Below are 23,576 nucleotides of genomic sequence, written 5' to 3'. Positions count from 1 at the left end.
TCAAGTCAGAATTTTGGGTTGATAAAATTAGATGCATTGTATATACAAATGTATTAAGAAAGGAAAGTGATACGAGATACCACTGGTTCTGCATTGTTTAATTGTAAGGAGTTCTTAATGTACATACATACAAATTGTAGTACAATATAGGAGACATAAATTTGCATTACATATTCGTTTTGTAGAATGTCTGTGTTTCAGTTTGTTGTGAAGTTCACACTCTTGTAATATTTGTCATGGTATGCATGTTTATTTGGTTTACAGAATGAAATTAACACTGATGAGCCACGAGGACTTCTGCATGAATGTGCGTGTAGAATGTATACAATAGAGAAATGAAATAATTTTGAATTATCTTAATGTACATTGTACGTGTTCATGTTTTGTTTTTTATTTGGATAGGTTTTTAAAATACAGTGTAAGACAATGATGCATAGTACATCTAGACGTTTGCACATGTGCCACGTTTATTAAGGTACACCTGTTAAAATGAGAAGAAACAGTGTACATTGTAATTAATGAGTTACAGACAATTTAGTGATACACCTACATTGTATATGCAAGCTGAGCAGTATTTTGTCGAAGATTAGTCATTACATACATGTACAGATGTACATGCAGAAGCCAACCAACATATTATATGTGTACAACTTAGCATACTGCATGCAATTTGGTTCTCTTTAAGTCTCTGTTGCCAGGACTAATTTTTCATGTACGATTGTAGACTTTGATCATCAATTAGAAGGTATCTTTTGTCCACTGATGACATGCCCTAAACCTTATAGATGTGATGTGCTGATTACAGGTGTACATGTGTGTAAACTGTATATTGTCAGTGATAATGTTCAATGTAATTCCGACATGTAAGCTGTAATTCATTGCAGGAACCTGTGAATAAAATATTGAAATGTGATGTAAATCATATTGTGTTTTGATTTTTGTATTGTACTGTGATGCTCCTCAGTGAATTTTGAACGAGCTTCCTTTTTTCTTTTTATTTTTCTTGTACATCACTGTACACATGTTTACATGAACAGGGGAATGAAATCCAAATACACATACATGTACATTGTACAATGTACAATACACTTTGTATACAGTGTATTACAAATGTACAATGTACAGTACAACTGTACAAAGTATGTCAGCAAAACACATCCCCTGGTATGTACATTACAAATTGTAGATTGAGTGAATACATGTACTGCAATACATATAATCGTAGTACAGCTTGTACTGTAGTGTCTAGAACACATCTGTGAAGTGTGAGGAAATCAGACAATCTATCCGAAAGTTACAGTTTTTTAGAGTTTCGGTACATGGTCATTGCTTGGTATTATGATTACAACAATTCATGATGGATGTCATACTGTAGTACCAATGTAGGACAATGATACATGAAAATGTAAAGTGGAAAAAAAATTAAAGATTCCACATTTTTTTTCAATGAAAAGTATACAGTGCACTCCCGTTATAACGAAATGCTCGGGACCAGCAGTTTTCTTTCGTTATAACGAAATTTCGTTATAACCGAACAAATACAATATATAACGAAAACAAGGAAGCCACGCATATATGATATTCTGTTTGTTGAATACTTGTCATACTAAAGCTATGTGAACAATAAAACAAATAGTTAATCAATTTCAAATTATTGTATTACAATAACGCATGTTCCCCTCGGAAACTCTGCATGACACACCAAGTGAACACACAGTGATGTGACGCGTTCGCCCATGCAGAGACGCTGTAAATGCCTTGTTCCGCTACGTATTTTCGAAAGCGATCCGCATTTCATTATAACAGAACGTATTTCTTTTGTTTTTGTCAGTGGTGCTCGGAAAAGACTTCGTTATAACGAAAATTTCACTATAACCGTGTTTGTTATAAGCAAATTTTGTACCATATGCTTTAATAGCGATAATTTTAGGACCAGAAGTTTTACTTCGTTATAACGAACCGTGTTCGTTGTAACAGGAGTGCACTGTATATATACACTGTAGGTCTATTCATTGTGATAAGAAAGTAAAAGTAGTAATACTAGTACCGGTATACATTTTTGTACATGTTTGTTTTCTTTATACCGGTATCATTGTCGTACTGTGACATCACAAACTGTTGTACCATTCCAATCCAGCAATGGCAGAACTGAAACTTATATTTGAAAATTCGTAACTTTTGAATAGATTGTCCAATTTCCTCAAATTGTACTGAGGTGTTAGCCAACTGGTAATATTTCTGCATTCACTCAATCCACATAATGTTTATGTACAGTATTCAGTATTTGGGTTTCATTCTTACAAATTGTAGTCTTTGTCAGGGGCGGATCCAGGAATTCCATAAAGGAGAGGCGCCTTTATAAAATTAAAGGGGGCGCACGCCCCCCCCCCCCCATTTTTCCTTTTTATTTCTTTTGTTTTAAAAAAAAATGAAATAGGGGCACGCGCCCCCTCTGGATATGCCTCTGTTGGAGCTCTGTAACCTTGTACTTCCTGTACAACTGTAGGTACATGTACTGCAAATGTACAAATACAATGTATGTACAGCTGTACATAATTTCATTAGTTTCACAAATATATTCGGAATGACCTCCATTATTTATTTGTGACCATGGGTGATTTCACGTTCTGTGCTAGTGCTGGTGCTAGTGTTATCTCCTGAATTACTACATACATTAAAATCGAGCTTCAACACCAACAGTCGGATAAAAGCAAGTGATACCGAACATATTTGTTTCCCAATGCCTACAGGCTACAGGTTGTGTTATCTGAACACTATCACATACAATGTAGTATGCGGAACCACACTGGAATTGCATGATGAAAAACGTGATGGCGCTTGGTTCAAGTCAAATACAATAAACGGAAAAATGTAGATGTGATGGGGAAGACCGATTAAAATGCCACAAATTTCATCTCTACTTCAAAGTACATGTTGTACAACAATCTTAATTTTTCACTGTACTGTTTTGCTTCAGGCTCAGATTTATGTATGTGGCCATGTGGAGAGTGATTGTGCTCGTTCCATGGACCACCATTGCATTATAAAGCATAGACTGTGCATGTACAATGTACAATGTGTATCTATGAACGTACAATGTAAATGTGGGTCTCACACATACACTGTACTTACATGTACAGTAGCACAACACCAACACTGTGTGAAATGACTGATTTGATAATCCCTAGAAGCTGGTGTCAGCAAGGCAACAGTGAAGCTTAGTTCAGCAGACAATGCTCAACACCAGGCAAAACACTAGCTACCAGAACTACATGTATGTCGAGGTCAACTTGCTACATGTACATGTATTAACCCTAAAAAGGCCGGGGGGGGGGGGGGGGGGGGGGGGTTGAATCAACCCCCCCCCCTCGACATTTTTCGCGACTACTCCGCTGTGCGAAATTTTTTGACCGCGCCGTTCGCTGACTTTTTACTTTCAAGTCTCGCGCATCTTTTGACACCATTTTCGCGAAAATCGCGCATACCGTTACGGCGCTGCATAACGTTTTATATATGCCTGTCAGACCGAAAATGGCTCAAAAACGTGATTTTGTGTATAAAGTCTATGCAAATGGAGTTTTCTCTTCTTATTCATAAAGATATGATTATTTTCACTTTTTTAAGCTGAAACTAATTAATCTTAGCATGATTATGCTCGAAATAGGTTCTGTCATAAATTTTGCGGAAAAAAAATGATAAAACAAAAGGTCGAAAAAACAATGAAATACATAAGAAATTCATAAAACAAGAAAATACATAAGAAATTGACTTTGATACCAAATTTTTTTTCTCAAGTACATTGTTAGGAATGCTACAAAGAATGTTTTCACCAAAAATTAGGATTCTAGGAGCTTTAATTTCTGATTTAGAGCAAAATGTATGATTTTATGCATATATTAGCATAATTAATTATTATGATGAAAATTTCCATTTCTTTATGTATAGCTTGGTAGATTACGCCACAGGTAATGCACGTGCCAAATTTCATGGTGATTGCGCGATCGACGGCCGAGATCTCGGGGGGGGGGGGGGGGGGTTGAATCAACCCCTCCCCGGCCACAGAACACCCAAAAAAGCCCGGCCTGGTTAGGGTTAAAATAATGTATCGTAATGACTTCAAGTTTGGGATTGTCCCTGGTGCTAGTGTCGAGGTGGCACTAAAACCAACATCTACATGTAGCACCAATCTTGAAACCACCCACTGTGCTCAAAATAAATGAGGATGTTTTGGTTTAATATATAGAAGTTAATTCCTTCATGCATGTACAAATTCAAGAAATTCATACGCTGGTCATTCTCCAGCGATACTGAAAAAGATTGAAACCCAAATGCAGTCAAATTTGCTGAAGTCAACTGTGCATTTCAGTCAAGTAATCACCTAAAAAAGGTCTTTTCAAGTCCTCTTCATACAAATTGTATTCTATTGAATTTAATCCCTCATTAGTCAAATTTTTCCGAAGTCAAAGCTTTTTTTTTTTTTTCAGTCCAATGACATGTGTACAGGGCAAGGTTGACTATACAATGTACATATAATGTATAGTGTACAGAGCTACCAAGTCTCACGCATTCTGCGTGAGACTCAAGCATTTAGGGGCCATCTCACGATCTCACGCATGGCACCCATTTTTCTCACGCATCGGGCGAAGTCTGCAACTTGGGCATATAATAATGAGCATAGCTCAAAAAATTAAAGTGATAGGTGCAAATGAAGGTACAAGTATATTTCCCTTTTGTCTTTCAAAATAAGTAAAAAATAGTCACTTACTGTAAGTATGCACCTGATCGCACCATTAAGAGCTAAAAATTGAAAAAGCTCCCTACCGTGGGACTCCACAGGGGGGAAAAACCCCTCCCACACCCTCGCTCGCGCGCACATTCGCATGCCGAGATGCCGAGTCATGAAAATCTCACTCATAAAATTTTGTTGAACTTGGCATCCCTGAGTGTATACACTGTACATGTACACGTACATTGTATGTGTATTGTACATACACTATATGTGTAAAAGTGTATGTGAACCAAGAAAATTCAGCAACAAAATGTATGTAGAAAGCTTTAGTGAAGTCTCAGGAAGACCGGAAAATCTGTTCAAAAGTTGCTGAATTTTTGAATTTGTGGTGCAGCCATTGCTGGATGAGAAGACTGACACTTTGTGATGTCACATACGTACATGTATAAAAAAAAAAGATATAAAGAAAACAGAAAATTCAACATACAGTGTATTTCAATTTTCTTAGCAAAATGAAAGTGTGCTCGACTTGCCTCTTTTAGAAAGCAAGAGGAATATTGCAACCCTCATGTCATTGACAAGTCAAAGAAACATATACACATACTTTTCATGAAAGATGAAATTTCATAGAATTCTTTTTATAAATGTTCTTAACATCGTGCATACAATGTACCTGATGTCACAAACTGTAGAAGTCTTCTCATCCAGCATTGGATGCACTGAAACTGTGAAAATTAATTACTTTTCGTACACGTAGGATTGTCCGATTTTCCTCAGACTTCACTGATGAGTTGTAATTTTTCACTCAATTCACTCAATCATTCACTCGATCCACATGTACGTACCTGTACATTGGTACAACTTACAGTGTACATGTAATTGGGTTTCATTCCCCTTACAAAGGACATCATCATCTTACCAAGACGGCAAACAACAAATCACTAATGCAAGATGGTCTCCTCTCATCATTAACTGGTGATGGGATGCGTTGTTGTTAAAGCCTTATACAGAGACTCCAACCCCAAGCACCTCCTGATCTGGAGATTCTCCCGCCCGAAACCCCTAGCAAACGGGAGACTCCAAGTTGATGTGTGCGAAACGCGAAGTTCCTAGGGTTCTAGATGTTCTCTGGTGCTATCCAAGGCTTATTTTTTCAACATACAATAGCAATAAGTAAGAAATCCTTTTCCACTGGGAGACGGAGAGCCAGGGTGGGAGAAATCAAATCTCAAATGGGAGAATGGGAGATTTTGCAAAAATGGGCTTTCGGCGGGAGATCTCCCATCGAAAACGGGAGGGTTGGAGTCTCTGCTTATACTTGGAGTGTGGATTGTTTGTGTGAAAATGACCACCCATGGTAGTTTACCTCGCACCGACTACCAAGGCAGTCATACCATATGCGTACTCTTATCAGTGTGCTAGTGTTCTTGTATACATATTGTACAATGTAGCTGTCATGATTCTGGCAAGATAGCCAATGTGTGAGGTAAGTGAGGTAACGGTAAGTTTACTCATGCCTACAATGTTGATTATCATCTTGTAAATGTCTGTGACTCCATCTAATCACTACTACACGTTGTATTACCTGACTTGATTACACAGCACTTTCAGCACACCTCTGACTTCTGTGATGGCACTAACTCCCGAGTCACAAAAGACATACATTCTTAAAATGTCAGCCACACTACTTTAGCCAGCACTGCACATTTCACCCACACTTCCCTTTCCTAATGTCTTGTTAGTACAGTGCACTCCCATTACAACGAACACGGTTATAATAAAGTAAAACTTCTGGTCCCAAAATTATCTCCATTAAAGTCTATGGTACAAAATTTGCTTATAACGAACATGGTTATAGCGAAACGTTCGTTATAACGAAGTATTTTCCGAGCGCCACTGACAAAGAGAAACGAAAGAAATGTGTTCCGTTATAACGGGAAAAAAAAAACTGAAGTAAGAAACGAACGTTTGGAATAGCGAACTTAAAGGGTGTGTACAGTTCTGGTCGAGGTGAGGATTTAGCTTTTAAAGTTTTGCGAGATATTCAGAAACCACTCTATGAGATGCCAAAAAGCATACAGTTCTAAGGGGTATCAAAACTTTATTAGATGAAAATCGGTTTTGAAATGGCTGAGATATCCAAAAACAAGGTGAAACAAAGAGATCCTAATAAAGTTGTGGCATGTCGCCTTTTATTATTAGCACTTTTTTGGATATCTTAGCCATTTGAAAACCAATTTTCGTCAAATAAACGTTGAATCCTTCTTAAAATTACATGCTCTTTCATATTTCATAAGAGGCTTTTCATTATCTCACCTAGGAATGTTCAAAACATGAATCCCCACCATAACCAGTACTGTACAGTCCCTTTAACCGAATCCTAAACCATCATTTTCTATTTACATGTTAAATATTCAATGTAATATTTTTAAAAACGAAATTAAAAAGGTACCATCCTTATTCACATAGCTTTCCAGTGTATGATGAGTATTCAACAAACATACATGTATATATAATGATGTACTATGTGTGGTTTCCTTGTTTTCGTTATATCATATGTTGTATTTGTTCGGTTATAACGAAATTTTGTTATAACGAAAGAAAACTGCCAGTCCCGAGCATTTCGTTACAACGGGAGTACACTGTAGCATAGTACATGTAACATCTGAATTGTTGTTCCCTGTAAATAAACTACATACACTGTATACTACAGTTTATACAGTGTACAACCTAGGGTTAACTTACTTTTTACAATCAATAATGTGTATTACCAATGTACTGCACCAAAAGACACAATTCAACCGCCAGCCGAAAATCACTTGGCTTTTGTCAAACTGTCCAAGCAAGGGTACTGGTAATCACAAAACGTATCCAAAAACTTATGTTTATGAAACAACTTTAATTTTGAGTTTCATTATTGAAATAGGTAACATTGGCAACATAAAAAAAGATCTTTTTGAGTACACTTCATACATTTACATGTACATTTGTATTTACAAGTAATTTCAGATTATGAGTGCATATCTTTCTTACTCTACTGGTTTGGTACTGGTACTGGTATGTTAAGACTACTCGTACAACGGTGTTTATACTGTATTTAAGTACAACTGTATCTTCAAACAGGTTACTGTTAATTTTGGTTCTTCATGATGTTCATGAGGATTCACAGCATTTGTATTGCGCCATATACACGATCTGTTTAAAAACATTCAAATGTGCATACTCCTCCAAGAGAGTTAGGAATTGAATGCCTAGTGAAAAAAAAAAAGAGTTTTGAAGGAGCTTTGAAGTGCTCCAAATTGTCAATTTCACAGAGAAATGATGGGAGGGAGTACCAAAGGCAAGGAGCAGTACAGGAAACTGCCCAGTCTCTATATCCCTTGACATGTGTCATAAGGGCCCCATACTAAAAGGTTGATATGAAAGCAACTCTTGCTGGAATTGTAATTGTCATGGTAATGACAAGAATCCAGCTTCCTGATGGGCTGTTGCTATTGTTAAGCTGCCATTCCAGGAAGAGTTGCTATCCAACATCTTTTATGAAATGGGGCCCAGGAAATTATTAGAGGTCTTGTTTACCTTTGGGAACAGTGATTTATAAAAGAGATTTTCAAGATATGATATTTGATACATAATTATGTGTAGGTCTGTTGTACCACAAAACATCCTATCATTTAGATTTTTTTTTTTTTTTTGCGATAAAGCCTATTATGAGGAGATATGTTTATTTTTCTCAACAAACCACAACTGTAGACGGTTTAGTCTGGAAGCATTTGAATTATAACTTTTTTTCATATTTTGTATATTTAACAATAAGGTGTACTTACATGTACATCAATTATACTGGTTCAAATTTTTATATTAGTTGTGTATCCCTAACTCAAATTTCAGAACTATTTTGAAGCACAAATGCTGGATTTCTGTTTCATCTGCAAATGGTAAATTGTGGCTTTAAAGGCACGATGACTGAAGGCCAGGGTGAAGATGATGCCACTTGATTAGGGAACACAAGTATCATAGGGGATGACCATGAATAAAATGTGACCTATAAAACAAGGGCACAATCACCTTGTTACAATGTTCATTGTATTCTACAAATCCCATATTGCACATTTAATGTCCAGCTCGCCAGTAAGAGATATCCATCTTTGGGCAAAGGTTGGGCTTGCATACACTGTAGAGCCACTAGGGAGAGCTGTCATCTGTCGCAAACCAGTGACCTCAGTACATCGTGCTCTGTGAGTAGAATGCTGTTCTCAGTTGTGGGTTGATCTTCGGCGTGTATGGGCACATTGGAGACGGAACTCGGCGATGCCGCAGAGAGCTCTTCGTCGTCATCACTGATGTCTTCGAGGGCACACAGTAAAGCGTCGTTCTCGTAGGTCGGAAACAGGTATCTGTTGGGAAGAATTGGATATCTTTAGATCAGCTTATTCTGTAAATACTGAAACTCCAGTGGTATTACTATTGTCTGTATTTTACCCCCTTTCCAAGCTTTTCACAAATTCAGCTCTAGCTGAACCTGTGCCTCAAGTGAACTGGAGATGATACTTTACAATGAGCTAACATTGTGCAAGTTTTTTAACACCCAACAACATCTGTGAAGTGCAAGTCAAGGGCAAATACAAAAGGCACATTATGGCACACTGGTTCTTTAACCAGTCTGAAAAAGAAGGAAACTCACTATGTACGTGTAATATTTATTGGGTAGACTGGTTTCAAGGTCTTGACTGATTGTAATGTGCAAGCACACAAACACCATTGCCCATTTAAATTTCAATTTATTTTCATATTTCTCAGTGAAAATACATTCAAATATGACAAAATGAAATACAGTTGTAATACATTTTCTATACACTGTATCCACGTAGGAAGCATAACATAATATTGCAAACATAATAGAACAATACAGAACATAAATTTTGAGACTTGAACTCATCAACTCATGACATGTATCATTTGAGCAAAGTCTGTCTTGAGATACACAGAAAAAAAAAATTTAGTAGGTGTATTCTTGCAAATTGCTGTGCTCCCTTGACATATCATTCCAATGCTCTATGAATTATGCTACTGTCTGCCTTCAGACCAAAATTGATGATGGAACACTCACTGTGGCTGGTCCCATTCAGTCCTGGCTGGACCATCTTCCATATCTGCCCTGTGTGAGGCGAGATGTTCCAAAAGGACATCCCTGGATCCACACTTCTCATTGCAGAAGATGCATATGCTTTGGTGGGTGCAGCGCCGCACAAAATTCACCAACTTGATCTGCTCATAGAAGTTCAGTCCTGAGTTGAGATGACAAACATGAAGGTCTCCGATAAACCATGTGCAAAATGCTTTTCCAGTCATAAGGATAATGAACCCCAAATATATACCATATGTGGATTGAGTGAATGCAGAAATACATGTAGTAGTACACAACAGTGAAGTTTGAGGGAAATCCGATAAATCCATTCAAAAGTAAGAATCACTGGGTAAAAAGACTACAATTTGTGGTGTCGTGGTAATACATGTACAACAATACCTTTAAAAAAAAGAGAGAATTTCACAAAATTTCATTCTTGTTGGAAAGCACACAATCTTTCCACTGGTTTCTGACATATGTTGAGGGTAGTATTATTCCCACTGCCTTCTAAAAGAGGCAAGCAAAGTACAGGTACTCTTTGATTATGCTAAAAAATAATTCTACACCCAGTATTAACATGAATTTGGGTTCATTTCACATCAAGTAATTTATCAACTAGTTTACAATAACTTTCATGAAAAATGTATTATATGTGCATATGATTACAAAAACATGGAGTCATTATGAAATATTTCTGATTTATACATTACTGTAAAAGTGGAAATTTTCGCGGTGTTGAAATTTTCGCGCATTTCGCGCAAGCCGAAACTAGCGCGAAAATAAAAGCACGCGAATACTTTTGCTCGCCATATGTTCAAGTAGTTGATGTCTTGATTGCGCGGAATTAAAAACACGCGAAACTCTTCTTACCCCGCCGATCGCGAAAATATCCACTTTTACAGTATACTGTATGTTAGTTTTCACCTTCTTCACCCACATTCACTCTGTAGGCTACTCAACAGATGATAATAAATCAAGTTCTGTAATTTCAAGTTCTTTAAACAGAGGCTTTATTCTCAGGCAAACTTCTCTCAGCTCATGGCTGTGCTGCTAACAACTGTGTGCCGTAGATGGCGCTATCACATCTTGTAACACCTTTCCTTTTTTGAACAGACAAGAACATCGTTCTATAACTATTATGACAAATTAAAAAAATTGCTTTAAACCACTTGCAATTCCAAAGAAACATTAGATGTCAAAGTTTATCTGTAAAGTGTGAAAGCATGTAAATTAGTTCTCATAAAACCGGAAGTATAGATGACAGTGGGATGGTGACTTTATAACAACCTGGTAAACTTAAACTTCAAACTTTGCTTTGTAATCATAAAGCTTCATATCTTTGACGAATGACATCATATATCAACATGTGCAGTAGTACCTATAATTAAAATAACTGCACTGGGCACTTCTGATTACCTCCAAAAATTATAGGCAAAACTGTACTTGTCTCCAAAATCATAAATTGAACATGTTTATAACTGATACTCCATAATTTCAAGTAAGATCTTGAAAACAAACTGATTTTACTTTTCACTTTTTTCTTTCCTTCTTTCTTTTGTTTATTTCTTCATTTAGCTCACTTTGACCAAATATAGTCTTTGAGGTATGTTGGTGAGCGTTTGTTTCGCGAGCTTCTGCGAGTCAGGCCTGGAGCTTGTACATTTTCAGGCATGACTTGTACAACGCTTGTACTTCTCGCTCTTTCTACGCTATTCCTGTTCGCTTCACTTCGCGTTTGAACTGGCTGTGGAATTAGCGAAGATGGCACGATTTCACTTTCGCGTTTATATCGCTCCGCGGTTTTTCGAAGGTGTCTCCGGTTTCTGCGACGTCGAACGCCTTGCTCAGTTTCAACAATGTACGATCTGTGCGAAACTTGCTCAACTACCCTCGCTTTCTCCCAAGTGACATGCTTTTTCTTGGGTTGTATTCGCACAACATCTCCCTCCTTCAATGGTTCCAAATCTTTCGCGGTGGCATTGTAGTACTTTGCTTGCCGATTTTGGGACGCTTGTTTTCGCGTTTTCACATCCTCGACAATCTTTGGTTTGAGGAGTTTCGCGGCCATAGGAAGATTGTTTTTAGTGCGGCGTCCGAACAACCTCTGCGCAGGCGAACTGTCGATACTCGCGGTTGGGGTATTTCTCCAGATGAGTACACTGAGATAGAAATCTCCGTGGTCACGCTTGGACCGCTTCACAAGTCTTTTTGCGATTTTTACGGCAGCTTCAACTTTGCCGTTGCTTTGAGGAAATTCTGGGGAGCTCTTGGACAGTTCAAAACCATAGGATTGCGCAAAATCAGCGAATTCCTTTGAATTGAAAGGGGGTCCATTGTCACTATGAACGCAATCTGGAATGCCATGTGTAGCAAAGTGCCGTTTCAGACGACCTATGATGGCACTACCATCTTTCTTGGTAAGTTTGTCCACTTCAAAATAATCTGAGAAGTAGTCAACTGTGCACAAGAAACTATCACCGTCTACTTCAAAGATATCACAGCCTACTTTCTCCCATGGGCGGTTAGGGATTTGATGAGGATGGAGTGTCTCTTTCTGCTGGGCACTAGGCATTTCATTGCAAATGTCACATTTCGCGATGAAGTCCTTCAGATCTGCCGTGATAGATGGCCAATATACACACTCTCGTGCGCGTTTAAGTGTGCTCTCAATACCGGTATGTGCGGCATGCAGTTTGTCTCTGATTTTCGTTCTCATGGCACGAGGAATGACACATCTTAAGCCTTTGAAGACTATACCATCGTCCATTGTCATTTCATGTCGTATGCCGTAGTACGGGCGAGCATCTATTGCGCATGCAGCGATAGAAGAAGGCCACCCTTCGCTTATGTACTGTATGACAGTTTGAAGCGTGCTGTCTGCGGCAGTCATCTGCTGAATTTCGCGTTTTGTTGCGTCTGAAATTCTCAGTCCCTCAATGAGATGAATGCTCTCAATCTCTGCCTCAGTCACAGATCGTTGAGTGTCATTGATGTATGCTCGGGATAACGTGTCCGCAACATAGAGCTGTGGTCCAGGCATGTATTGGATCTTGACTGAGTAGCGATTCAGTCGTAGAAGAAGTCTCTGTAACCTCTTTGGAGCTGTAGCGAGTGGTTTTTGCGTGATTGCTACAAGGGGCTTGTGGTCTGTCCAAAGGGTAATTTGACGACCATAGACAAACTCGTGATGTCTTTCAAGGCCGAAGACCTGTGCGAGTAACTCCTTCTCGATCTGAGAGTACCGTTGTTCTGCTGGCGTAAGAGCGCGACTAGCATACGCCACAGGATGTCCATTTTGAAGAAGAACAAAACCGAGGCCATTCTGAGATGCATCACCCTGGCCTTCTGTCGGACATTTTGGATCAAAGTATTTCAGTACTGGGGCTTCACAAACTTTGTGTTGATCATGTCGAACGCTGCCTGCTGCTCTGTGTCCCATTTCCATTCACAGTTTTTATGGGTGAGGCGGCGCAGTGGTTCGCTCAAGTCGGACAATGACGGAAGAAACTTCGCGAGATATTTGACCATTCCGACAAAACGTTGCAGTGCTTCAACATTGTCAGGTACAGGCATATTCGCGATTGCAGCAACTTTCACTGGGTCCACTTTCAAACCATCACTTGCGAGAATGTGACCCATGAACTTGACCTCGTCTTGCTTGAAGTCAAATTTATCAGGATTCAGCCTGATTCCGCGTTCGCGACACCTGTCAAGGAACATGCTCAAATTGTGGTCATGATCTGCGTTCGTTTCCTCCATTGTGTCACCACGTCCTACGATCAGTATGTCATCTGCGATTTTGTACATACCCGGAAGACCTTCCAGATTTTGATCCAAATGACACTGAAATATCTCCGGGGCAGGACTAATGCCGAAGGGCATCCTTTTCCATCGGAATCTACCCCATGGAGTTTGAAATGTTGTGAGATAGGATGACTCCTCGTCTAACTCACACTGTAGAAAACCTTCTTTACAATCAGTCTTTGTAAAGACTTTCACATTGCCTAGCATAGGTAACACATCTTCTAACACAGGAAGTGGATAGTGACCCCTCTGTAGTGCACGATTTAAGTGTTGTGGGTCAATGCAAACCCTGATTTTTCCACTGGGCTTTTGGACTGCTACCAAACTAGACACCCATTCAGTGGGCTCAGTTACCTTGGCGATAACAGCCATGTTTTCAAGCCTATCTAGTTCATGCTTCAATTTTTCTTTGACCGCTATGGGCACACGTCTAGGGGGCATAATGACCGGATCAACACTACTATCTGTCTTTAGATGCACTTTTCCAGGCATCTTACCTAGACCTTTGAACACATCTTTGTAAGACTCTAAGACTTCACTTTTAGAGTGAACCATTGGTGAATGGCTATCAGTACCCTGCACTATTGCAATATTCTCATACTTGACCTTGATCAACTTCATGAGTTGTGCAGTTTCAGACCCTATCAGAGGGACACAGTCTTTGTCTACAACAACAAATTCAACCTCATATTTTCTGTGGTTCTTGGGGTTTTTTAGCAAGACTTTACATGTACCCTCTGCTACAATGCTTGCACCATTACCATAGAGATTGAGCTGTCTTGGACTTTGCTCAATTTGCACATTATCAGGTACACATTTCTTTGGAAGAATGTTTACAGTTGCACCACAGTCAATTTGCATCTGTATTTTCTTTCCTTTGATTGAAAATCTACCCATGATTTTCTTCTTGTACTTGTGCTGACTATCTGTCTCAACCGACATGACACTTTCATCCGACTCAGTGTCTGTGTCACTGTCACCATGTAGTGCTTTCACACTTTCTTTGTGTTTACCATATTTCTTTTTTCCATGAACAGCAACCTTGCATTTACTGGCAAAGTGATTTTGACCTTTACACTTATTGCAAGTTTTACCAAAAGCAGGACACATGTCCCTTTTGAGTACATGAGTGTATCCGCAAAATTTGCAATGGCCTTCCCCATGTCTGGGTTTTTGAGCACTTTTCTTCCCGGGCTTTTGGGTCGCTTTCACATTTGCTATCGACTCACTAGACATGGCCTGGGACTGCGCCTTTGAAGATTCATGAGCTCTACAAATATCAAGGCATGACTGTAAAGTCAAATTTTGTTCCTGAAGCAATCTTTTGCGGACATTCTCATCTGTAATGCCAACCACAATTCTGTCCTTGATTAGCTCATCAGTGAGCTTCCCATACTCACATGTGGTTGCTAGACTACGCAAACGAATGTAGTAATTCTGAAAGGATTCATCTTTCTTTTGTGAACACACATTGAACCTATAACGCTCATACGTTACATTTGTTCTACCATTACAATATTCATCCCATAATTTGAGTACAACAGCGAAATTCTTCTTGTCATCATCACAAGAAAATGCAAATCCATTTTGCACTTTGACTGCATCTGGGCCAATAGCCGTCATGAAATGTGCAATTCTGAGCCTATCAGATTCATGTTCCAAGCCAGTTATGATTTCATAATTGTCCCACAATTGCTTAAAAACAGACCAATTTTCCTTTACGTCTCCATGAAGGGAGAGTGCATATGGAAGAGGGACATTACTCTTAACAAACCGTGAACCTGTACCACGTTCATGACCGGGTGCAGAATCTGCAGAACCACTGGCTTCTTGAGTGTTAGACATTGTTCTGTATAAACAAAACCACCTCACAGTAATTACTCACAAATGTATTACAATTATTGTGTACATGAGCAGTACAGCCAACTAAAGTTACTGATATTCCTTTATCATAACTCAATTTCAGGCTCAGTCATAAATAGCTCAAGTCTACAATGTCATTGTACAAAATATACAATGTACATTCTCACTGTGTGAGACAAAATCCCATACAAATTACAACTTTTAGCTAAAATAAAAGTATTTGCATGTACTGACTCCTACATGTATGCACATGAGCTATAAGAGTACGACCATGAGACTAAGAGTACGACTCAACTTTGTTACGCGATAATGAAATTTCAGGACATCAACTGTAATTGTAAATCCTGGTAAAAATATTCCAGAGATCTACACATAACACATGACAGACTCGGGCTATTAAATTAATTATATTTTGAACACACAAAATATAAGCTTAAATAGCCAGATAACAAGACCATATCCATACATAGGCATAGATCACTCTGAGTTAAACATTTACAGACATTAGTATTACTCTACCAATAAAGTATTATTAGGTTTTCACACTAAGTCCAAAGTCTCTAGAATGGTAAAATTCATATCAATCGCTCACTGAAACAGAGCATTCCATCGGTACAAACATGATCGCGTCGCGACTGTCAGAACAGCTTGACCAGCTTCATACACGCGTACCGAAAACATACGGAACGAATCGCGATCGCGAGCGAAACAGGACGGGAGGATTACCGATGGCGACATACTGTGGCTGTGCACAACACCACTGCAGACAGTCCCGCTGAATCCTGTACTGGAAGCATACACATGTTCATATACGGTGGGACCACTATGTCCACGACCAGCAGCTGGACGACACAATTACAAACGGCCTGAGAGAGAGAACAAAAGTCACTTCACTCCTGACACCATGTTAGTTTTCACCTTCTTCACCCACATTCACTCTGTAGGCTACTCAACAGATGATAATAAATCAAGTTCTGTAATATCAAGTTCTTTAAACAGAGGCTTTATTCTCAGGCAAACTTCTCTCAGCTCATGGCTGTGCTGCTAACAACTGTGTGCCGTAGATGGCGCTATCACATCTTGTAACACTGTATACGCTATATATTTCGCGGGGGTTTTATTTTCGCGAATTTCGCGAATCGAGAGCTATTCGCGAAATTAACAACACGCGAAAATATTACCTTCCAAAATGAATCCCTTGCCTTGATGATACGAACATTTCAGTACTAGTATACCATGTCACGGCTTACCGAACAGACCATACTGGCTAAGCTTGTTTACGCACGTCCACGTCTACTTACGAATACTGTAGAGAGCCAATCCATTATCGCAAGGGGACCACTCGTCAGAAATCTAGCGCGATGGACTTAACCACTTCAAAAATGTTGAAATATAACTTACTAGTTCGCAGAGTTTGGTAATTTTTTTTTTCTTGCAGTGTATAACTAGTATCATTCTTATTTGCTAGTAAGTTGAAAATTCTCACTTTCTTTGCCACTTCATATTTTCTCTGGTCGCCCAATCGCGAATTTAACCACTCGCGAAAATGTGTGACAGCAGCAATTCGCGAAAATTTATGTACGCGAAAATTATAGCGTATACAGTATTTGTCCAGCAACATTCTAGGACAAGTAGCCTCTTCGCTTGCAAGTGCTCCAGCAACAACAAACATGGGTACCAGTTGGTAATAAAATATTCATTTCCACTGTTTTCATTTCAAATAGAGATTGAAACAATGAAATAAGCATCAAATAATCTTCATACACAAACCTGTTTATTCTAACACATTAGAAAGAATAACAGAAAATCCATTCCAAACCAATTCTAAAATCATTTATCAGTGACTTGACTGGTATCTATTACTGCCATTGTGCCACATCTTTTATGCCACATCTTTTATGCCATTGCTTTTTTTTTCTGAGACAAACACAGTACCTTGTTTTGCCCTCATATTGGAGAGGTTAAAGTTGTGAGTGACGATCATGTGTTCCAGGATGTCTGTTGCCATGGAAACCGAATGTCTGCAGAAGAGACACACGACAGTTGTCTGCAGCTCCTCCTCCCAGTCATCCCAACGCCTGCCAACAGGGAAGGAAAAAAATGGTTGTCCTGATAGGTATCATGTTGTAAACATTCTTTTTATCACATTTACACTTAAGGAAACAAAAATGAAACTAGCTGCACACCACCTTTCAATACGACATTATATAGATGACGACTGGTGGCTAAGGAAACATACTGAATGAAAGTTGAAATGCTATTGAGGGACTAACAGCCTCCCGAAATAGCATTTCAAACTCTGAGGGTGGAACGTTTGGTACATGTTCCCGACAACATAAGTCATCATCTGTTATATTATATGGGTTAGTCAAATACCATCATCTGTTATGGGTTGATATTATAGTCAAGTGTCGAGTTCGTTGTCGGAAAACGAAGGAAATCTTGCATTTTGTGCAGAATTTTCCGTGGAAGCCATGTTCGCAACGTCAACCAACAGCACAGCGCACTCGATCGCTCGCACAGAGCCAAATTCACTGTGCGCGGGTCCTTCAAATCACACTTGCATATGCATTACAATAATCGGTCATCTGCTTTTTCACATTGTATGGAATAGGCAAATTTATCGTATTGACTGCGTGAAAAATATGATCATTCAATCGTTTGGTATCGTTTGCCATTTGTTATGTGAAAATGTTTTCCCATGGGAGAACATTACAACAGTGTTCTGCCCAAGGGCGAACATAACCAATGTGCCTCCATCACGTGACTCTGTTTAGCCAATCACTAACCGGTATTTGGCTAACCCATTTAATATAATCTACTGATCTGCACACTACATCTCCAAGGAAAAGAGATTTGAAAAGGGAAATAGGAAAGCAAGTGAAGTCACTTCTCTTCAAAAAATAAGCTACAAAGGTAAGGAAAAAGAGAATTAGGCTAATATTAACTCAGAGAGAAGCGTGAATGGTCCATTGTGAACAAAGAGGAGGGCTTGCTGCACATGCAAGACCACAGATCTGCAGGTCATTACATCTTCACTTGTTTCTTAAAGGGGCATTCCAGACGACTTTCATAATTTCACATCATGTGGTACATAATCAACAGTTCCATGTGTAGATTTGTGGAATTTATTGTGGTCCTTGAGCAGAGAAATCAAAACTCTGAAAACCAAAAACAAATTACAAATGTACACCTGAACAAAGATGATGACATAGGAGCCTCATATATTTCAGAAATGTAGCAATGCAATTCCTTTACAATGCTTAAGAAGTTCACCTGTGTAAAATTTAAGCAGGCTTATGTCTTTTGTTCTGATTCCTTGAGCCCCTACACATGCATTCTTATAGTGAGGCTGCTATGTCATCATTCTTGTTCATTGTGATTTGTTATAAATTTTAAAAACATTCCTATAATTACTACAAATTCTGAGACTCACTACCCAGTACTGTAAAAGTGGATATTTTTGCGTGACTAATATTTCGCGCTGGGCGAGCTGAGAAGAGTTTTGTGTGTTTTTAATTCCGCGGAATCAAGGCATCGACTACTGGAACATATGGCAAGCAAAAATATTTGCGTGCTCTTATTTTCGCGCTAGTTTCGGGTTGCGCGAAATGCGCGAAAATTTCAACACCGCGAAAATTTCCACTTTTACAGTATAACCAATTTATAGTTGACCACATGTAAAAGTCTGAAAATCATCCAAAGGTCTCCTTTAAACCTCCATTCCCCCCCCCCCCCCCCCATGGAATGCATTAACCCATGCCAATCTACATATCCTGTGTGAGCATCATTCTTATCACAAAAAGCAGCCTAGGCAGACACACATGCTAAATTGATTTGTGTGATTCTTTCACAGGTTGATTGTTCAAAGAGCTCTGATCTGTCATGCCTTTGAAACATCTTTTCAAACTGACCTTCCCCTACACAGGACTTTACAGTACAAAATTTCCCTACATTATTATTTTTGTTTTTAATCCTACATGCATTTTCTCAACATAGCTAATTTACTGTATCCACATAACTGTTAAGTCTTAAAATCTGTGTCTGCAAGCGTCCTGAGCAAGGAGGTATGAATCCATGAAAATCTATTTTTTACTCACTCCTCATTCTCGGAGTCCGGTGAGCCAGGAATAAAGTCCCTTTCTGCCTGGACTTCTTGCCAATCCTTTCCCGCCTCCAGGTAGTTGATGATGTAGAAGCGGTCATAAGCTTTGTTGTTGGGGTTCAGCCGCCGGTGCTGCTTCTTGCGCATGTGGTCCTTGAGGACGGTCTTGTCCCGAAAGGTCTTCTCGCAATAGAGGCACTGTAGGCTCTCCAGCTTACTCTGCAGGAGATCCAGGAACTCATTCGCAAACACTGTCAAAAAGACAAATGTAAACGAGACAATTCATTCTGCCAAGACATTGCAGCATTTTGGAATAACTCTGACCATATTGTCTGTAGTAAATACTGTGAAAAGAGGAATGTTGGCGTGCACTTCAATTTTGCGAATTTTGTGAGAGCCAAGATTCGCAAAATTCAAATGCACACAAAAGTTTTAAACTACACTATATGCATTGATTGCCAGTGGCAATTTGCAAAAATTTCACGCCGCAAATATATCGTGTTTTACACTTACAGTAGTACTCGCTGGCTTGTATCATGTTCTTTACAATCACACGAGCCTTGAAATATTTCTATCGGCATGAAAAATAGTTCCCTAAATAAAGTCATAAATTTTACCAGAAATCAGAGCTAAACATCCATGAATTTTTGTGGTAGCTGGATTACTATAAATCCATCATATTTCATGGTGTTGTCCCTGTTCTCAGAAGCGGTCCAAATGTTTTCCACAAGCTCTGCTATCATGAACATTCTTGACAGAAAGCTATTGCAGTCAGGAATACAAGAATAGCAGGCATCTTGTCGTGACATAAAAACTTATCAAAAGATATACATGATAAAAGTGTTCACTGAAGCAGGTAGCAAAGACATACACTTGTGCAGTAATTGTTTTCAGGGGAACAGAGAGTTTATGACCAATTAAACAAGGTCGGTTATGGGAAGTGATACAGGCCTTTGACTGAAAATAAACACCTTGTAAGTTCGAGCAGAATATCTATTAAACAGTATCGTCTCAAACATGGGAGCTGCTACCGGTATACTGTACATTGCTGAGTTAATCTCACCAATATTGTCCGGTTGACCAACATTGAAGTTGTGGTCGAAGGCCATGTGATTGAGGAGCGGCGCTCGGTTGCCCTCGAAGTGCTCGCGACAGAAGAGGCACGACCTGGACAAGGAACTGCCATCCCGCTCCCTCTGCTGGACGGTCAGTACGGCGTCCAGCCGCTCTCGCTGCAGACACTCGCGGATCTGATGGTCCTGACTCATGGATGGATCTAGGCTGTAGTGCTGGTCTGATGGAGAGATTCCAATGGCAGAAATTTTCAGCAAAAATCAAGTTCACATCCGATATGTAAAATTACAAAGGAAAAATGATGTTTGAAAGCGAAGGCACTGCACAAGGTTTGCTGAAGGTTAACATATACTTTTCAATTTTTTTTAAATATAACAATTTTTTTTTTTTAAGCAGCCTTAGAAGACATAAATTAGATAAATCTTCTTACCATAATTTCAATTCTCAAAACACCTAACAACAGTTGTAGGCAAGTTGAGTGGATAAGTAACATTTCATAACTTGTTTTTTTGGTTCATGCTTAATGGAACAATTAAAAATCAAATCTGTTTTAGATATGTGTGTGACTTTACTCACACAATGGCACACGTGAAGGGATGTACAAAAAGATCACCATTGCTCACCATAAAGATTTCAGGGAAGAAACGCATGAAGAACTCACGAGAAGAAAGTTGAAGAAAGTAATCAGTGACTTGTTATCACATATGCTGCAATTTTACATCTATAGAATTTTCAATCTGGCAATCTGAATCAATGATCATGTGAAATTACCATTCTCTGAATAGCTGCAAATCGACTTGTAACTCTCTTGAGAAAATTGCAGCCGCCAGTATTCAGCATACCTGCAAAATAAAGCATGAGTGTAAAATGCAGTCTGGGTAATGAAACTGAAAAGGAAATTTATAACGACATCAAGCAAAAAGAATTGGGGTGATGATTTTGGTCCATGGGAAATATATCATATAATCAGTATTCCATAATGGTATGCAAACTTCAATACATCATTCCTTGTAATAGTCTTCTATAGCTGCTCTGAACTATAGATAAATATAGTGTCCAGAATATAATGTGCTACAGTTTTGGTGGTAGATATATGACAATTCACATACAAATTGACAAATGCACAAATGTAAAATGTTCATAGGAAAATAGAAATAATTCATACTCATCAATTTTGTTTAAACTTATCCAATCATCTAATTTGGGCCTTGAGAATTTGATTTCCCATATGGTTTTGTAACACAGGAATAAAAATAATAAATGACCCAAACCCAAAGCAAAGCTCTAAAACATGAATTTAAGAGGACATCACTGTTGTACTTGGCAGACTTTCCTTCAACACGTAATGAATGAGACACCTGAGTTTTCTTGTTTTCAATGCCACATTCAATTGTAAATACAGTGCACTCCTGTTATAACAAATACTGTTACAATGAAATTCTGGTTACAATGGGGTAAAAAATTCAAGCCCCAACATTCTCTGCTTTATACTTGTTATTCTTTACTTGTTCAGTTGAAACGAAATTTCGATATAATGAAAGAAAACTGCCAGTCCTGAGGACTTTGTTATAATGGGAGTCGACTCTATAGTGATACAAACGATCACTCACTTGTTAAGATTACATATCAAGTGGGGATCCTTTATGACCAGTTGATGTTCTTGAAGGAGATGTTGGTGGAAATCATCGGCATTATTTGGGAGACTGAACATCACATGACACAGCATACAAGTTTGAGAAGCGCCCTCATTCGTCACTCTGTCTACTAAGTCATTGGCATCACTCTGATGCTGTATGCCATTTTCAGGAACTTCTGGGAATTGTAGGATTTCCGTGACATGGCTACCAGGATTGTCTGAAACACCAGCCATAGCAACACCACTGCTGTTCTCGCTGTAAAAGTAAATGCAAGGAGAAAATATTAAATGACAGTAATTATAACGATAAATTATACCTAAAATGTAACCCCGGGGGCACTGTAAATGTATGTGTTGGGGTCGCTGGTGCGGTTACCTAAAATTAAAAGCAAATGAGTAGACGTAGACTCCACAGCATGTAAACATGATAAATCAGTGGGGAGAGAAAGAGAGAGAGAGAGAGATACACAAAGAGAAAAGCAGAGGAAACACAGATAAAAAATAAAGTTATCTGATATAACTACAGGCAGGTGAAGACAATAACAATGTAGGTGACTAACATTGAGATATAAGAGCTCTTTGACTTTAATATCATTGTTAAAGAGGCTTAATATAGTACTGGTAAAATACATACCTTACACTCACCTTACGGAATTTTCATTTCGCATTAAATTAGAAAAAAAAAAAATGTAAGGTCCATGGCCAGTATGGAAATATACCATTACCGCGCCGGTACATAATTATCTGAATACTTTGAACTATTTTGTTCCTGATATGAATCTCTTATAATGAAGTAGAAATCTCTAGACACGAAGCACAATAATTTCTTATTTAAATCACAAAATGAACAAACACTCTGCACTCGTCAACCGACGGCAAACTAATTTGATTTTGAATATGTGGGACTACAATTCACGAGTAGTTGCGTTACATCAACTCTAAAGGCGAGATAGTTTAGGGCTGTTCTTCCTAAATGAACAATGATGAAAAGAGCAATTCCATTTCATACTGTCATGTGGTCTTTCAGCTTTCAGTCATGTACAGTTGTAGATACACTCACCCTAGCTCAGCAGAGGCGAGGAGAGAATAATCATGATTCCCTGTCCACGCCACAGTACTTGTTCACTAGTCGAAGTCCATTCAACCCCGCCGCAGCGGCCGCATGTGTACGCCACACACACACACGTATCGATAGTAGCTAGTACAGGGCCGGTCTAGCGGAACGGGTCGCGGACGA

The 23,576-nt window shown here is 38.9% G+C and overlaps 1 protein-coding gene across 1 annotated transcript; it reads right to left on the bottom strand.

Moving 5' to 3' along the window:
• Positions 1-8,460: 8,460 nt before the first annotated feature.
• LOC139718681 (zinc finger protein 277-like) lies at positions 8,461-23,474 on the bottom strand. The gene is made up of 8 exons (XM_071630140.1): positions 23,400-23,474; positions 22,314-22,595; positions 21,475-21,545; positions 20,693-20,923; positions 19,625-19,880; positions 17,460-17,602; positions 9,840-10,017; positions 8,461-9,126 (listed from the first exon to the last, which is right to left on the bottom strand). Exons 2-8 carry the CDS (start codon positions 22,571-22,573, stop codon positions 8,928-8,930), a joined length of 1,338 nt encoding a protein of 445 aa, XP_071486241.1. The 5' UTR covers positions 22,574-22,595; positions 23,400-23,474; the 3' UTR covers positions 8,461-8,927.
• Positions 23,475-23,576: the final 102 nt, after the last annotated feature.

The sequence above is a fragment of the Diadema antillarum genome, unplaced genomic scaffold (assembly GCF_040938485.1).
Source record: "Diadema antillarum isolate AM-2024a unplaced genomic scaffold, OU_Dant_1.0 scf00000098, whole genome shotgun sequence".
In the NCBI taxonomy this organism is placed as follows: Eukaryota; Metazoa; Echinodermata; class Echinoidea; order Diadematoida; family Diadematidae; genus Diadema; species Diadema antillarum.
This window is presented reverse-complemented; position numbering and strand designations above follow the sequence as displayed.

Excerpts from the sequence above, each read along its gene's own strand:
- LOC139718681 (XM_071630140.1), bottom strand. The coding sequence starts at position 22,573 with ATGGCTGGTGTTTCAGACAATCCTGGTAGCCATGTCACGGAAATCCTA. Across the intron at positions 19,881-20,692 it reads TGGTCAACCGGACAATATTG|TGTTTGCGAATGAGTTCCTG; the intron begins GTGAGATTAACT and ends TCTTTTTGACAG. Across the intron at positions 17,603-19,624 it reads CCGGACTCCGAGAATGAGGA|GCGTTGGGATGACTGGGAGG; the intron begins GTGAGTAAAAAA and ends CCCTGTTGGCAG.